Source organism: Harpia harpyja, chromosome 1 (genome assembly GCF_026419915.1).
Source record: "Harpia harpyja isolate bHarHar1 chromosome 1, bHarHar1 primary haplotype, whole genome shotgun sequence".
Classification (NCBI taxonomy): Eukaryota; Metazoa; Chordata; class Aves; order Accipitriformes; family Accipitridae; genus Harpia; species Harpia harpyja.
Window position 1 is genome coordinate 105,723,270 of NC_068940.1, and position 18,317 is coordinate 105,741,586.

Genomic DNA, 18,317 nt, shown 5'->3' on the forward strand with positions numbered 1-18,317 from the left:
TTCAGAGGGAGAAATCTCTCCAAAACCGCTCAGGCTTCTCAAACTAAAAGGGTGAAGCACCGCGGGGGGGGGGGAAGGTCGCTCAGCAGCACGGGCATGAGGGCGGTGAGGTGAAGTGAGGTGAGGTGGGGGGATGCCCCCCTACGGGGGTTCACCATGTTGTTTATTCTGTAAAACACCTTCCTCCTCCCCGGGCTTGTCCCCTCGCCACGGCAAAAGGGACGGAGGAGGCTCGTCCCGCCGCGCTGAGGAAGGAGCGGAGCCGCCGGCCCTGAGGCGAACCCGCCTGACTCGCCCGCTCTCCCCCCCACACAGCGCGGCGGGAAAGCGCTGAGGGAGGGGGGGGGGGGGGCGGGGGGAGGCGGGGCGAAGGCGGAGCGAGAGAGGCGGGGCCGCGCCGGGGCGGGGCGGGGCGGGCGGACGGGCCATTGAGTCGGTCGGTTAATGGCGTTCGGGGCCGGCGGCTCCGGCGGCGCCTCCTGGCGGGGGGTGGGGGGGGGCTGAGGGGGGGGCGAGGCGAGGGAACAAAGCGCCGGAGCTGCCAGGTAAGGCCGCGGCCGCTGCCGCCCCCCCCTTCCTCCTCCTCCTCCTCCTCCCCGGGGATGAGCAAGGCGGGCAACGCTGACGGGGCTTACCCCCCCCCCCCTTCCCCTTCCCTCCCCCCATCTGGGCTGTTTTGTGAGAGGAACAAATTCTCCTCAGGGTGAATTTCCCCCGCCGGCCTCCTCCCGGAGCCCCGCCGCCCGCCCTCAGGCACCCGCCGGGGGTTGGAGGAGGAGGAGGAAGGTGTCGCCGGGAGTTTCTGGCAGCTCCGCGGCGGTGTAATTTTACCCTTCGGTAGGGAGGGAGGGAAGCTCGGCCGGGATCCGGCGGTGCGCGGCTGCTCCCCGGGGCGACTCTTCTTTGTGTCCAGGTGGCGAGGACGAGGGGCCGGGGGGGGCTGCCCGCGGCCATGGGGGTGCAGGACCGGCCCCAGTGCTTCTTCGAGATAGAAATCAACCGGGAACCAGGTAAGGATTGCGTCTCTTGACACAAGCATTCCTCTCGAGCGTTGTGGGGTTTTTTTGGTTTTTTTGTTGTGTTGTTTCTTTTTTTTTTTTTTTAACCACATTTTTTGCCTTAATAATTGGCTCAAGGCGTTAGCGATGAGTTTAGCTGCTGATGCGTTATTTCCGAGTTAGTTTTTAGTAACTTCTGATGTTTACTAGGGTGCCGGATGCTTTTTATTCTCTCTTGAGTTTGATTTTTATTTGCATACGTGAAGAGAGAGGTTCAGTGAGGCCAGCTAACACTGTTCTGAAGATAAAAAGCGTCCTGTATTAGAACTGTATCCTGTTGTGTATTATACCTTTACAGTTGTATAAACTATGGAAAATTGGGGCAAGTTGTGAGGAAACTGGAGAGGTACTCCCAGAAGTATTTTTAATCATAACAGTAATTAAAACTGGAAAGGGACCTCAGGAGGTCGTCTGGTCTAAATCTTTCCTCCTCCGGCTCAAAATGAGTCTTGTGAATGTAAATGGAGAATTGACTGTAGAAGCATAGAATATCTCACCAGGTGGCCTGTTTAAAAAAATAATAATTAAAATAAATCCATCTCTTAACTTCTATTTTCCCGATGGGAAGTGTAATCGCCTGTAAGTGGCAGACTGTGAGTTTTAATCCTGGAATAGCTACTTGATTCCCTCTTCTGTTTTCCCCACTCTGTAAAAATGGTCGTACAGATTTACTTACCCATCTTTTTTGAACATGAATTTATCGATGTATATTAGTTGTCTTGCATATACTCGGTGCTTTATATAGCTACTATTTGTCTCTCAGAAAAATGAATAAATGTGATGGCTTCATTATGCTTTCACTTTCATTTTCTGCTTCAATGTTTCTCTGAAAGCCTTTGAAATAAGAGTTTATATCTCTGCATTTTCAAATTTCAGTTGCATTCAAAAGGTAGCTGTGACCCGTTTGGCTTGCTTTTTATTTTCAGCAAAATTTCAAAAGAAAGGTTCAATTCTAACTTCAGTGACCTGATAGGGCATATCTATAAATCTGTTGCTATTTTAACTCCTGTTGGAGTTATTTTAATTAACAGTGCCTTTTCTGAATACTTTTATTGAAGAGAAAAAAATGTTACTGTAAATGGAGTTTTAACATTTTTCTGTTCCTTTAAATTCAGATTTACTATGGGATGAGACTACTAAAAATGTTTGGGTAGGTTTCCAGTTTAGGAATTGTAGTTTGATGGGATTGATTTATAGCAAAGACAATTCGTTCTTCATCTAGTTTGCTTTTAATCTTTGTTAGGTTTTTTTACTTTTGACTCTCCATCTGAAGAATCTCTCCCTGCGCTCTTTTCTTCTGCTCTTTCTTTATGCACATGTTCCTGCTCCCATTTCATAATACCTCTTGTCGCCTGCCTTGTCCCCTCCTCAGCCCTGTGCTGTGCATCACGAGTGAAAGTGGATAACCTTGTTTTCCCTCACATCTACTTGGGTTTGATGACTGATAGCGGTGTCAGAGAGGAATTGCAGTGTTAGTGTTCTTGGTGGTGCAGAGCTTTGGTTACCTAGAGTAGACACAGGGCTTTGGCTCTGTTCGGGCTGTCTGTATTTATTTTCTCTTTAAAATAACAGTAATCTCACAGCTGTATATCAAATTCAGAGCCCTGCTGTTTTTATTGCACCTGACTAATGACTTGTATTTTTGCAGGAAAACGTGCCAATTTTTAAAATGTTGGTGTGGGGACTTGTGTGTGATCTGGTTATACTACTTTAGTCTAGTGTCTGTTTATTAATTCACTATGCAATTATGTCTTGGGATTTAAGGTTATACTTAAAAAGCTTAAACGTTGCTCTTTTAGCTGTAAGGTGACCTTCAAAAGCTGAATCAAGTGTGAATGATAAAGCAGTGCTTCCAGATGACATGAAGCACTAACTCTGAGAGATGTACTCTTCTGCTGATACTAGTGAGGTATTAACTTTTAAACTGCCAGCAGATTTCCAAATTAACATTTTGCTTAGTTGACTTCAATACAATAAGCTGATCTGCTTGTTCATTTTTATTAGATGTAAGGAGAAAGAACTGGGGAAAAGAGCAATCCTGCATTTTGCTGCTAGCCAAGAAATAAGACATTGCCCCCACCCTGTTTACACTGAGAAGCTGAACTAACATCTCGCCGCAAAATGCAGAGAATAAGAGAACGTGCCTCTCGCAGTACTGGAGACATCTCCTTGCCTGCAGAATACAAAACTGTGTCATTTTAAACAGTGTAGGTTGCTTGGAGTCCAAAAATGTTCCCCGACGCAGCTGCCAACTCTTAGCTTTCCCTTTACAGACTTTGCTTATCCAATGTTTGTTGAAACACCTGTAGCAATTAAAAATAAGAGATCAGTGCACAGACTAGATGAAAAGGAGCAGCAGAAGGTGGTGTGTGTGCATATGGGGGGGGAGCGGACTGCAGAGTTTGAATTAGTTTTACTCTTTAACTAGATCCCTTGGAAAATACAGGAGTGAAAGTTGTAGCTTTGGTTGTGCTTTCAGAAGCTTTATTACAGCTTTTCTGTCCATATTTTAATTTTATCTACAGAATCTTGGAATAAAACTTGATGCCTGCTTGTATGTGCCTCTTGCAGTGGAGTAAACTTTGTAGGCTTTGTGTCTGTGTCTAAATTTAGGCTGCTTTGAGTAAGTTGCCTGTTAAGCATTTTTTAATGAATGCACGTTGTGGCTCATAATTTTTAAAGAGTAAATGGAGAATAAATCAGGAATTAGCATTTATTTTGATACTAGCACAGACAGCACCTCTCCCTTCTTTTGGGTCCCCCCTACCATTGGATTTGGACACGTACAGCACGCACATGGGAGTAAACTACTTGCAATATTCCAGGAACTTAGGGATGGCAGCAGGTGCCTGTTTAAATAATTCTGGCTTTACTCTGTGATGCAAAATCTGTGTGGGGCTTCAGTCTTCCAGGTACTGTGGTAACTAGAACAGATGTCTGACTAGGGTGTCACATACATAGTCTGCTGCTGTAGCAGTTCATGTGGCCATCCAAGATTTTCTTCACACATCTCCCCTTCTCACTCCCCCACTCCCCTGACTGGCTTTATCCATCGTAAAGTATGTTATCTTTACTCATTTCTCATTCACAGAAGAATTTTCCTTCTTCCCATGTTTGGGTGGTTTGTTTCTGGGTTTTTGGGGTTTTTTTTTTTTTACTTTTTTTTCTCCTGTCTTCTGTTACTGTTTGACCCCTTGCTCACTTTTTCATTCTGCTTCAGTTTCTTTCCTTCCTGGGGTATGTCCCTTCCCTTATCAGTTGTCTATTCTTTCATTACTTCTCTCCTTCCAGTCTCTTTTACCTAAAGTTTGGGTTTTGGGGGGGGATTTCAGCTTCTATGAATTTATGCAAAATAAGCTCCACTGCAAAAATCATTGTAGTACTGTGCCTGCACTAGTAGAACCAGGGATGCCTCACGGGGTTTTTTGTTACGCTTCCTGAGGACAGAAACTGTTCTCAACTGGCTTCCCATTAACTTTTAGCCCTTTGAAGGCAAAAAGTTGTAGATTGGCAGAAAATAGATCAGCACTTTGACTCTGTCCATCAACCGAATGGCAATCCAGTAGAGTGCAGTACAATAGGAGCTGAGGGGGGACCCCTATGGGTGTGTGAGGGAGCTAAGGTACAGATTTGGAGGGAGCTGGTTTAATAAAAATTGTAATCCATGATACAGAACTACTGTTGTCAGTGCAGAATGAAATACTCTGAAGACTTACCTTAAGGTCTGCAACAAATTGGATAAGTAAATGGAAGAGCAAACTGATCAGCCTCTTCTGCTAGGAGAAGACCAAGGGTAGTCTCTCACTTCCATCTCTGTGAAACTGAAGAAAGTAGATTTTTGTTCTGTACAATACTGAAATATGTTTGCTTTTGTGGAGATCATGGAAGATTGGAATTGAGGGTGCTTCAGGTGGTAGTTGTGGAAGACTGGGCTTAGTAGAGAGCTGGGGAAAGAAGTTTACGGAGGCTTCCCTTGTAAAGAGTGTAAGGTGGGGTAAGGAAGCATTGACAGAGTGTTAATGTGTCAAGACTTTATAGATACAGCTCAGGGGAACTGGGACATCCATTGTTTTAACTGATGTTTTAAATAAAATCTGTTTTTTCTCCACAGTAAGCTTTTATTTTTCTGAAAACTGTAGCCACATTTCTACTTTAAAGCAGTCTGTTTAAATTTATGACTTAGTGTTCCCAAATTTAGGGATAAATAAATCAATAAAATTAAAATGAGGTCATTTTAGTGAGCTGTTATTTAAACTTGTATGCAAATCTATCTAAGCCTTTGGCAGACGTCCTGGTCTCGGTCTGTAAGGGATGTGCATCCCTGTATTAATGGTTCTAATCCCTGCTTTCTCCTTCAGCAGGATGTTCCTGTTGATAGACAGGGAAAAGTGCTTCAGTGGCTTCTTACTTGGTTTGCTCTAAGAAATTGGGAGAAGGCAAAACCAATATATTTAAAATTATTTTTTAATAATTAGGTTTATTTTGGGACTGCCCGTCTGAAATTGACATCTTTATGGCCTAAACATAACCATCTAGCAAAACAGTTTGTCTTACATGGAAAATACATTCAGGCAATATCTGTTCCTCTCCCAAGGTTGTTTCTAAAAAGTTAAGCAGCTAAATTGGAGGCAGTCACTGGATAAACATTTGAAATCAATGATCGTTTTAATAACCTTTGCTAGCAGGAGCCCTTATTACAATATAGCATGGATATTCCTACCCTGAATTTTTACCACTTAATTTGACTCAAATACTAGTTCTCTTTCAGCTGAAAAATTGATCAGGGGTTCAAAAACAAAACAAAAGAAAAACGTTTTCATCTTTCAATTTGAAAACAGAGTTTTCTGAAATTGGATTATTTCTGGTCATTATGCCTTCTGATTTCTATAATTGGTATAGCTCATTAGCTACAGATAGCACTTCATGAAATCAAACTTCAAAACATCTTGACTTTATATATGCATCACTTACTGTATGTAATTACCAGTAATGTAAATACTTCTTTCATCGCTTACTCTAATTTCTATCAAAAATATCTTTAAATAATAAGTTAAAAGCCTGCTAACAAATAAGAATACTTTATCAAAGTATTGTTTTACAAATAATAGGCAAATATTAAGTTATGATTGGATACATTTCTATGGTGTTGGCTAGCACAAAAAGTACAGTAATGTACTGTGAAATCTACACTGTGGTACAGATGAACATGTCTTCATAGCTATGAGCTGGTGAGAATCAGTCTTCTATTGAGAACAACACTAAATTAAAATTATAGCAATGTCCTGCCTGCTCATGTATTAAAATAAAGATTTTAATTGTATAACTTCCTTGTGGTACTGGAAGATTTGCATCTCAAGTTAGGTGAGAGTTTCATTGTTAAAAATATAATCCCAGCATCTTTGGCTTAGTCTAGAAGTGAGGTGTCTCTGCAGGCTCATTTCTTGGCTAAAGCCGACTGAGGAGTCCAGATAGGTTTGTGAGCAGACTTCATCTACTTGAATAACTCTTCTTAGCAATTTTTTGTTTGTTTTAATTTACTATTAAAGTCTTATAGTTAGCCACAGAAAGCTTGTTCCCTAAGCAGGTAACTTAACCTTTGTGTCAGGGAAATGAAGCTGAAGAAAGTATTGGAAATTTTCTCTATACAGTGAAGATGGATCATTTTGGAGAAGAGGTGTCTAAATCTGAGGAAATTAGTAGCATCTCAGATGCTTTTTTTTATCTGTGTTATGTCAGCATATACCTCAGCTCCAAGTTTAAAATGACATATTTCCTTTTTTTTTTTTTGAAGGAAGAGGTAAGAAAGATTTGTATGTTTTAAGTATACTTTTCATACAGATTTCTAGTTAATTTTTTTATTAACAGCTGTTATTTCATATGTATTTAACTGATCAAGGTGTGAAAATGTGTTTGATCTTTCTCTGGCACATTTAATTGACTGTTTGTCAGTGGAAAATATGACCTTTCAGCGATAATGGTATTCATGCAGTTTAGGTAAAATACAGATAGTAACCCACCAGATGGATACACAGTATGTGGTTTGTGTATTATAAGCACATGGCAACATATTATGTAGCTGGATATAACAGGGTAAGCACTACTTTAGGTTATATGGAGGAGAGATGTCCTGATCTTTAAAACTGGATCTATAGTCTTTTGATGCTGGATATGTGCATTACAAACAGTTTGTAGGAGTTGAAAGGCACAGGAAGCTAGCAGACCTAATTATTGGCAAAGCATGAGTGAAGGATACTGTTGAAATCATGATGCCTTAGTTATGAATGTATTTTTCCATGTTCTGCCTTGACATCTTCAAGAACTTGAGATGACATTCTTCCGCCAGAAGACAGGTGTGGTTGTGTCTGATGCTTAAGGTGCTAAATATGGTGTGTTTTTTATGTGGGACAGGGACTTGCAACCATAAGGCTTCTACAGTTTATGCCCGAGGGCAAAAGTTCCTTCTGGAGCCCATAGGCAGCAAGGCCTATTAGTTATTTGGCAGCTGTCACCTTGGTATATCAGCAGCTTGTCTTTATTTCTCTACTCTTAGTAGAATGGGGATAATGATAACTTCTTCTTTGAAAGGCATTGTGTTATTTCGCATCGTGAATGCAAGAGGAAATCTGTATGTGCCTTTCTAAAGCACTTAGTCACTGTTCAGTTCAGCGCTTTTGCAAGCAGAGGAATGGGATTTCTGCTCTCCTGAATCCTGTGCTTATAATGAAAATTGGTAATTCTTTTACTAAAGTGTCTTCTCTATTGTGTTCTCTGAATGAATCTTCAATCTGCATAGTTTATAATGGTTTCTTCACTTCCAAATAGCTGTCTTTTCATAGTGGTAGTTACAGCTACCACTGTTTAATGTGGGGTCTTTGAATATTGGCTATTTCTTCATTCTTTTTAGACTGTCCCCACCCGTTTTCTTTAGATTTTTCGTGCTGTAATGGTGAATGCTCAGAGAACATTCTTACTGCAGTTAATGAAATGGAGACATTTCAACAGCTGAAGGCATCTTGAATTTTTATCTTAAGAGTACAAAATACAGGCGGTCTCTGTGGTTGGGTTTTTTTTTTTCTTCCCTTTTTGAACCAACAATTCACCTTGCTGGCAATTGTATACATTTGGACAAAGCCCTAGAATTGAACACAATTTATTAGGAGCCTCTCAGAATTTTTCTTGGTGACAAAGTTTTAAATAAAAAACATTTGAACTTCAGTTATTATTTTTTTTTCTTTAAGGGAAGGAAAAGCAAAGTAATTCCTGGAGTAGTTACTTTTTTTTAAGTTATCAAAGATAACTTAAAACCAGTAACCAGTATGCACCACTAGAGGGTAGTGCTCATTGACAGATTGTTACTGGTCTCCTTGTAATGCTGGCCAACAGTGTGGCTTTTACAGCTTTTTTCATAACCTATAGATATATATTTTTCTTTGCTAATTATGTGGTTTTTAATATTGTGTTTATTGTAATTATGTATTTTTCATGTATTTGAGAGCTTGGTGTGTTTTTTTTTTTTTCTTTAGTAATACATGTCCCAGTATCTTGGAAAATAAAATAGAAAGTGTGAATCAGTTCTAAAATAGTTTTTTTTACATTAAACCACTCTTCAGCAGTATTTTAATAGTTTTCCAGGGTGCATAGCATAACTGCCACCAGTAGCATGGGGGTAGCTGTACTGAGGGTGAGAATTGCTCTGCTCGCTTTGCATAGAGGGAAAGTATCATTTAGTTCATAGTATCTAGCAAGTGGAGCATTAGTTCTGAAATTGCTAGTATTGTTCTGCTCACCTTTCATCTTTCCTATTTGGTTCATCTATTTTATTATTTTATTTTTTTTAAACTAAAGGATTTTAGGCCAAGAGTCCCAATGCGTCTATAATCCTTAACACAGTGTGGGACTAATTCAGTTGGGCTTTTTAGGTAATGATCACAGGGAAAACTGCGGAAATGTAATTATTAATGTATGTGTATAAACATAGTACTTGGGGGAGTAGGGGGGTGGGGTGGAATTACTCCAGCTTTCTGAGCACCTGTATTTATGGCAAATCTTTTTCTTTTTCAAAATAGAAATGAATTGACAGGATAAACTATTTTAGTAAATCAATTTGGCTTTCCAGGTTCAAATCAAAATGGAATCATGGGGATTTTTAATAAATTAGATGTAATGATATTACTTCATTTTTTTATGATTATGGTATTGTTTTTTCCTGCTGCTTGTTTTAATGTATGCATATTTGAGATGTTTTCATATTCTGCTTGATAAAATAACCTTTTCTCAGAAAATTATATTTCCAAAACATGCTGATTTATTTATATGCAGATTTTCTTATATCGTTATAAAGAGTGAGAAAACTGGTTTTGTTTTGTTTTTTTTTACCTTCTAGTTGGTCGAATTATGTTTCAGCTCTTCTCAGACATATGTCCGAAGACTTGCAAAAATTTCCTTTGTTTGTGCTCGGGTAAGTGACATGCTTATATTTAAGATTTTAAATGTTTCTTAAAATTATGATTTGTTTATGCAAGTATAAACCACAGCATAATAATAGTGCTGATCACTTTTTTTTCTGGTCAAAACAAAGCTGAGACTTGTTAGTGCTGAGAAGGATTTGAATAATGCATAGCAGAAAATAGTATGGTATTCTGTAACTCTGAGTTAGAGTAGTGGAGATAATACATGATTACAGAATGCAAAACTGAATTTAGGGAACAAAACTATTTTTTTTTTTTTTTTTTTTTGTCCTTAATGTGGCGCTGCTCTAGGTAGAAGTGATTGACAAGGCTGAGACTATGGTGGAATTATTTATCAATCAAGTTACACAAATGTGATAAAGGCAAGCAAGTCTTTAGGATTTATCAGGAGAGACACTAAGTATTAATGTCACTGTGCAATATAATGGTGACATTTGACTTGGGACACTACATAAACTTTGAATATGTATAAATTTTTTCTTGTATAAAATGTTGATTATATACAATAAAATTTTGAGTGTATTTCAGGTTCATGGAAGTGCTACACAGGGATCAGAGGACAGGAGCATCTATTAAATCTGAGAAGACTTTTTCATTTTTAGCTAAATGAAGGACTATAAAATGGAATATGATGGTCCCTTAGAAGTCTTGGGATTGTTTGGTGGGAGAGAGGAGAGAAGAGATCTGTGAAATCAAAGGAACAGCACTGGCAAAAGAATGAGTATAATGTAGCACCCTCCAGCCCATTTTTTTTAAGCAGGACTTAACTTTTTAAAAATGGCTTCTAACAATTGGAAGAGTAAGGGTAGTAAGGGTTTGGTGGATTTTTTTTTTTGGTCTGCTCTGTTCCTCAGGGATTTTTCGGCTGTAAATTGAAGATTAATCCTGATTATTATAGGAATTGGTGTGTGTTGTTTATGCGAAGAATGCATTCTGTGTCTCTTGGTGATCGCCTGGTCTTTTATACCTGAATGCTCAGCGACTTGCAGTATACCTTGAATTAACTGCAGCAATGAAGCTTTTACCTTGTATATGAAATAACTCTTTTCCAAATCATTAAAATGTTCCAGCAAGACTTTCGAGGCAGCATTTTAATATCTGGCTTTAGTGAACAGCATTTGGCTAACTGGTTATATGAAACAAATTTGTTGATACCCTTATGCATTAACTTCTTAGTTCATCTTGTCAGAGCTGAAATCCCAGAATGTGATGTGTTGTAGATAATCTCTGTGAAGATTTAGAAGAGCTTTATAATACTATAAACTTGTGGAAGGTACAGTACATATCTCGGGGTTTTTTTGAGGTCTGCGTGGTGATGCCCCCTCTTTCTGTTATACTTTCTGATTTTTTTTATCACATACTTAAGAAAGAGATACTTAGGGATAGACTGAGAATGGGAAAGAATGGTACAACTCTCATAAACTTCAAATAAGTTCCCATTTTTCTATCTTAATCAGAATAGATTACAAAAGATAAGAGGTAAAATACAGTAGCAGACTTAATAGCATAATGTCTGAGCCTCATGTTCTGTAGCTCTGAAGGATTGTTTAAATCCTTAAAGCAGCTTTGCCAAAAGAATGTTAGGTAAAGATAAAGGAAGGAAGAGGTGTTGGAGATGATGAGGAATGAAACAAACAAGCAGAAGAAAGAACAACTTTAAAAAATTCTTTTAAAAGTCTGACTTCTTTGTATTGCATCCCTATTTGAATTCTGTTCTACAGCTGGCTGTACAGGTTTCACTGACGTCTTCAGCTGGAACCTGTCTTTAATTGGAAGAACATTTGAAAGTAAGCACAAAGTTAGGAGGTCTAATCTTGAGATCAGACTGGCAGACTTAAAAGCTACCTGAAACATTTGTTTCATTCTTGTAAATTGTGTTTGCTACTGCGTACTCATAGGATAGAACGATGATTTGACAGATAGCTTTAACAATTTGCTAAGAAACACATGATAATTAAATTCTGCAGGGAAGAGAAAAGCACATAGAAGAACCTGAAGTAATTTCATTTCTTTTGGTGAATGTAATGTTTAAGAGAATTAAGTTATATTAATTTCTTTTGCTGGTAGAAGCCATCTCTTTTCTGCCGTGGTAGTTCTCAAACTTGAACTCAGGATGGCTGAGCTTGGAGCCTAGGGTCGCATGGCTAATATTAATGCTTTTCTTATTTGCTCTAATTACATCTGTGTTACTCTTCACTTCGCCTGAGGTTTTTTTCCTGTCAACTGTTCTGTCTGGCTTTCTGCTTCTCCTTGACAAGTTCTTCCAGTGCACTTGTTACTGGTAGTTTATCTGCGTTACGCACTCCATTTTCTCTGCCCTCCTGCCTTGTACTGTCAGTCAGAACCTTGATTGCCTCAGCATCTAAACTGAACGCTCTACACAAGGATGTTATCTCCTGCATGGTACCACAGATGACAACTGTGGCCAGGAGCGGCACGCCAGGCTTATGGTCATCCACACTCTTCACAGTAGGATCCAGCAGTTCTCTGGTACATACTTCCTCCCCATGGACTGATGTAGCATTCCATTTGGGCTACTGCTTCTGGGTTTGCCTAGATCATGTTAGAGGACCTACAAAGCCTATATTCAGAAGAGCAGCGGTTTTGTGATGGAAGACAAAGGTGTACTGGGAGGATTGCATTGACCTCTGGCAACAAGAACTGAGATGTGAAGGGCTGCTTTAAATTTTTAGAGTTGTGAGCTGCTATACCATCTTCAGAGGCCAAATAAGTCATTTGCTTCCAGAAGTCAGGCTCCCCTGACTCCTGCCACTTTTCACAGCAAGATCCATTGGTAGAACTTCAGTCATCATAAAAGCGTGAGTTCCTCTCAGGTATATCTTTTGTCCTTGTCTTTTGGTCTTTGCAAGAAATCTTTGAATCGTTGGAGGTTTACTCAATACAGCATCACTTTCAGGTGCTGACATGTTCTTGTAGCCATATGTGAGGTCTGTGCTCATCTAAGGAGGTATATTAGCTGTATAATAGAGAAGGGATGGTATCCCATTCTGGACCATATAGTCTAGATAATGGAATATCTTAGCAGCAGACTGTGAGCATTGTACACTCCTGTACTACATAAATTCAGGATTCTGCATGCTAGGCCAATCCAGCATGTTCTTTTTCCTTAGACATGTATGGGTACCCACCTGCATTGTAGCTGATAAAGGCATCACAGCTGCAGAGTCCTATGAGTTCTTACTTTCTCAGGGTCAACCCACCACATGGTTGCAAGGGAATAATGCATTAGCTGAGGAGGGTGCAACATAAGGGCCTTTATGAAAAGCGCCCTTCTTCTTTGCAAGGTAAACTTTGCTCTCATGCCCTATTAACACCCTGCACTGCTAACCCAATCTGAGATATGTTGCATTAGGTGCCCAATAGCGGTCTCTGAGATTGAGAAGGGAAGCTCCTGACAAAGCACCAAAGAGCAGATGGGCTTGTGCTTATTCAGTAGGTGGACTGACTGAAGGACTTGCAAATGCAGGTTTGCAAGTCCAGATGTTTTAATTTAAGTGCAAGGAGCCTCTTGCTGTCAAGGCAGACAGCATTCTTTCACAGTAGCCAGGTCTATCTCTGACAACAATGTCAGGCTGCAGGAAGGCAGCCAGAATCACCCTGTTCTCCTCCATCTGTTTCTGACAAAAACATCCTGGCTTGCCTCACAGAGATTATGGAGGGAGCAGCAGGCACGATGATGGGCACAGCATTTCAAACGCGGGTCTCCAGTCTTTCTCTTGGGGCATATCACCTTGCCTTGAGACAAGTGAAACCGCTCTTCACAATCACACAATGGAAGCGCACAGCCCAAATCAAGTTGCTGTGAGGTCCATAACAGTGAGAGATCTCACTCCCGTAACAGGGAGAGATCACTTGCCATTTACTGTCACAGGCAAAACAGACTCGACTTGGGGAAAATTAATTTATTACCAAACAAATCAGAGTAGGATGATGAGAAATAAAATCAAATGTTAAAAACGCCTTCTCCCCACTCCTCCCTCCTTCCCGGCTAAACTCCACTCCCGATTTTCTCTACCTCCTCCGCACCAGCGGCACAGGGGAACAGGGAATGGGGGTTGTGGTCAGTTCATCACACCTTGTCTCTGCCGCTCCTTCCTCCTCGGGGCAGGACTCCTCACTCTTCCCCTGCTCCAGCATGGGGTCCCTCCCACGGGAGACAATCATCCACGAACTTCTCCAACGTGGGTCCTTCCCACAGGCTGCAGTTCTTCATGAACTGCTCCAGCGTGGGTCCCTTCCCCGGGCTGCAGTCCTTCAGGCACAGACTGCTCCAGTGTGGGTCTCCCACGGGGCCACAGGTCCTGCCAGGAGCCTCCTCCAGTGCGGGTTTCCCACGGGGTCACAGCCTCCTTCGGGCATCCCCCTGCTCTGGCGTGGGGTCCTCCCCGGGCTGCAGGTGGAGATCTGCTCCACCGTGGACCTCCCTGGGCTGCAGGGGGACAGCCTGCCTCACCATGGTCTTCCCCACCACAGGCTGCAGGGGAATCTCTGCTCCGGCGCCTGGAGCATCTCCTCCCCTCCTTCTGCACTGACCTGGGGGTCTGCAGGGCTGTTTCTCTCATGTATTCTCAGTCCTCTGTCCAGCTGCAGTTGCTATAGTGAAGGTGTTTTCCTCCCTCCTTCTTAAATACGTTATCTCAGAGGTGCTACCACTGTTGCTGGTGGGCTCAGCCTTGGCCAGTGGCAGGTCCCTCTTGGAGCTGGCTGACATTGACTCACAGAAGCCACCCCTGTAGCCCCGCCGCAACCAAAACCTTGCCGCACAAACGCAATACAAACCACTATGTAAGTTCTCCTCCACTGTCCTTATTTCCAAGCGATTTGCAGCACGTGGAAAGAACTGCTTAGGCAAGAAAGGTGCAAGTAGATTGGGCTCAAAGACAATTTTTTCTTTTTCAGACAAAATTCAGGCATATTCAGTGCAAAAAGAATAAGGCTAGTATTTGACTGTAAACAAAATAGAAGCCCAGCCCATGAGCTCTGTACTGGCTGTTGTGGAAAAGTGTCTGAGCTTAGGGAGGTGCTGCAGCTCTAACCAGTGGAACAACCGGTCTTTGTCTTTTGCCAGACTGGGAGTCCAAGGATTTGTTTTGAAAATCAGAGTGACATAGTACAGCTCTTGAAGGAACTTAGCCCTCCACCATTTGGCCAGCAGCTCGAGTGCATTGTCTGAAGTGTTTGTGGTTTATGGGGAACGAGTTGAGTTACATGACTTTGCCCACAGTTGTATCATGTATGAAAGGAAGTGAACATCACAAGTATTGACATTTATTATGATAGGGACTATGCTGCCTTGGTGATACCATAAAGGAGAGTAAAAATACAACTTCTGGCCATGCTCTAAAACTCGTCTCTCACCTTAATGTACCAGCTTGATTATGTGGCCAAGTGCAATGCAGGATCCCGTTCTGTAAGGAGATTATCCGTAGCCTGAGGGACATTGTGAAACATGACCAAAAATGTAGGCAGATACTCCTTGGTATTGACTGATGTGGCTTTTCCAGTACCGTAGCAGAGAGGGGCATGTTTGGGGGGGAAGAGGGTGTGTCCAGCCTTGTGATAAATAACTTTGCGTCCATTGCGTCTGTGGAAAACAAAGATGGGGCAAGAGGAGGCATGGGTTATGGGTATGGAGAGTCAGGGTGATGGAAAATAAGGTATATGCTGTGGGTGATGGCTTTTATAAGTATGGTAAACAGTAATGCCATGAGTGGGTTTTGTGCCACAAACTGCTCTTTGCCCTCATCCTGGCAGCGATGGGCTGTTTGGAATGGCAAACTTGGGGCGGTTTGGCCATCAGTTAAATTTGGGTGGAGGAACAATAGATTGCAAAAGGGGAGTGTTGGCTCTGGGTAACAAATACACATACGCTTCTGAGGGCACCACATGGTACAGAACGTACTGGTTAAATGCCCTCTGACCAAGTGTCAAATGCCTGTTCCATAACTAGTGGTGGGATGGAACAGAATGTTGTGTTATTTGTCCTGTCTCATTACAGAATATCTCCCACATATGTGGTTTATGTGGGATTTTTAGCTGTTGCACAGGGTATAGTATACCTATTACTCTTAATTGCCACATTCTGCCAGGTCCCCTCTTTTTGGAAGCTAAAGTCAGTGTCTCTTGTACATTTCCTGATTAGACCAGTATAAATCCCTCACGAAGCTACTACGTAGGACCTCTGCCCTACCAGTTCTAGTACCCTCATCCACATGCCCAGTCCAGTTTTTCTTCTCAATTTTGGAAGAAATGTTAATGAAGCTTGAGGTTCTGGGATGTCTTTCTAAAAATCACCAGTAGGCTTGAACTACAGCTGCACTGGGAGTCCTCTGAGTGCCACTTCTTAGGAAATCTCAGGCTCAGAAAGGATTAACAAGTACTGTGGCCTGGCTTGCCTTCTGCTGCTGGGTAAGAATGGCCCTGGTACCAGTTCAGGGTTTGGGGGATTTTTTTTATCTTTTTTTTTTTTCTCCCTGTTATGATTCTCATTTAGTTTGTCCTGGAATGGTTCTTGTATACACAATTTTGTTCCCCTGTTCTGTCAGTCTTTTCAGATATGGGGGTCTGTTTTGTGTAAGTTTCATACAAAGATGCTCAGGCTTGGTTCCAGGCCGATTGGCATTAAGGGGTGGCGTGACACTGTGCATGGATTGGTGAAGATGTGGCACATGCTTGGAGTAGCTCAATCCCACTTTGCCAGGAGTGGATCACATTGAAACTGAGTTGAAGCGTGTTCTGATCTTAGATTTTTGTCCTGGGATTCAGCTGGCACATCCAGATCTGTAAGTGGTTTGAAAAGGACTCCGGTGTAAACTTCAGCTAACATAGCACTGTAGCTATAACCACAGAAAATAGTTAGCACATCATTATCATGAACTCTTTTCTTATAAATTCTCCTGAGTGGATTGCTAATAAGTACACTCCCTTTTGGGAGGGGAGGACTTTTTTTTTTAAGAAGAAACCTAATTTTCACTTGAGACTCCCCTTGTTAAAGGGGTCCCTTCTGCTATTAATGGGTGGTGAAAAGGCAACAGGTAGGACTGTGTTGTCTTTTATAGGTGTGCTATTCTGTTGGCTCTCATATCCATTAGCACTAGGGAGGTAAAACCCTTGGAATTTGTTCAGTGACAATCTGTAGATTCTTTTTGTTTCACCTTCTTGCAGGTGAAAAAGGAATTGGCAAAACAACTGGAAAGAAGCTGTGTTACAAAGGCACTACATTCCATCGTGTGGTTAAAAACTTCATGATTCAGGGTGGGGACTTCAGCGAAGGTAAAATACACTTTTAAGACTGAAATGTTTTAAATGGAACAGAAATGCTATAACTTATGTGGTTATAATGCAACTTTAGAAGATGCTGTGAAAGCATTACAATGCCATAAAAATATTTCATTTGCTGTGAAGTATAGCATAGATCACCCATTTCTTTGTTAATTTTTGAAATTCTGAAATGTTTCAACTGAAGTAATATTTCTTTAGAAAATTGTGTTAAGAAGGAGAAGAAAAACCCTTGCTGGAGTTGATAACACCTACCTTATTAAAACAATTCAAATCCAAACTGTAGTTTTAACTGCTTTTCATTTTTGTGTCCGCAGTAGAGGCAACACTAGTAATGCTCTATTGGTACAGTGACATAACTGAATAAGTTTAAAAATAATAATAAATTAGTAAATGAGCTAGAAGTGTTTAATGGATAAGTCTCTAAAAGGAGATTTTCCGAGGAGTTCTTGTTTCCTTCCCTGCAGTATGTGTACAACATAATGTTTTAGCCTGTTGTCCTTCCCTGAAATACTGTGTGTCCTGAAATCTTGTACCTGATAAAATGGGTGCGGTGAGGGAATACCTTGTTTTGAGAGTCAAGTAGATGTAAGGAGACCTTTAAAACTGCTAGCTACTTTCTTATCCATTCTAGTCATCTGTCAGCTGCTTTGAGCCAGGCAAGATTGTTGTTCATACCTACAGTTGTCTTTTTGGGGTTTTTTTTTTAGCTTGCTGTTGTTTTTCTGTCTGCTGGTGCTTTAGCAAATACCACTGAGGATTAGCCTTTGGACCCCTGCTTCAGACTTTCCAGTGTTCAGAGGCACTAAGGCACTCTTCATGCTCAATATTTTGAGGGTCAACAGTATAATGCATGGCTATGGCTTTTAATCAAGGAGCTTATGTTCAGATACTAATAACTGGCCAGAGTATCCTGGTTTGTTATGAACAACATATGGAATGTTACATACAGCTTTTTTCATAAATGAAACAAAATGTTTAATTCATGCTTTTTAATGTGTAGGTAATGGAAAAGGAGGTGAATCTATTTATGGTGGCTATTTTAAAGGTAAGAGGAAATATGTCTTTGCAGATTCTTACTCAGTTCTGAGATAAACAAGTCTTGATTCCCAAGCTACTTAATGAAAACAGGTCTACTTATAGATCACCTTTTGCATGAAACTAATGTTGCATGAGAATTCTTTTTATATGCATGACTTTCAGATAATTTTTTTGGTAATATTTAACTTTAACTGACAATTAATTAAGGCTAACATTATTGGTTAAACATGACTTTCAGCATGGAGGTTAGGCAACTTTATTCATGAATAAACTCCTATCTTCCTGCCTAAAACTGTCAACATATTCTTTTGTTTATAGAGAATGTGGTCTTTTGCAAAATGAAAAGGTAAGAGACAAAAGCTCAGTAACACAAATTCAAACTCTGTTCCCTTGTACCCTCCCTAGTAAATATATAGACAACTGATACGTCCGTTTGTAGATGGATATCTGT

At 41.0% G+C, this 18,317-nt stretch overlaps 1 protein-coding gene across 6 annotated transcripts in view; it reads left to right on the forward strand.

Moving 5' to 3' along the window:
- Positions 1 to 470: 470 nt before the first annotated feature.
- NKTR (natural killer cell triggering receptor) overlaps positions 471 to 18,317 on the forward strand; it is a 45,452-nt gene continuing 27,605 nt past the window's right edge. For 4 of the 6 annotated variants that reach the window (XM_052808000.1, XM_052808027.1, XM_052808016.1 and 1 more), the window contains exons 1-5: positions 471 to 545; positions 914 to 1,010; positions 9,442 to 9,516; positions 16,712 to 16,819; positions 17,829 to 17,873. In XM_052808000.1, the coding sequence (XP_052663960.1) occupies positions 953 to 1,010; positions 9,442 to 9,516; positions 16,712 to 16,819; positions 17,829 to 17,873 (286 nt within the window). In that variant the 5' untranslated portion in view covers positions 471 to 545; positions 914 to 952. Of the gene's footprint in view, positions 546 to 846; positions 1,011 to 9,441; positions 9,517 to 16,711; positions 16,820 to 17,828; positions 17,874 to 18,184; positions 18,213 to 18,317 lie in introns of those variants that run through there. The other 2 variants (XM_052808007.1, XM_052808045.1) reach the window with 2 other exon arrangements.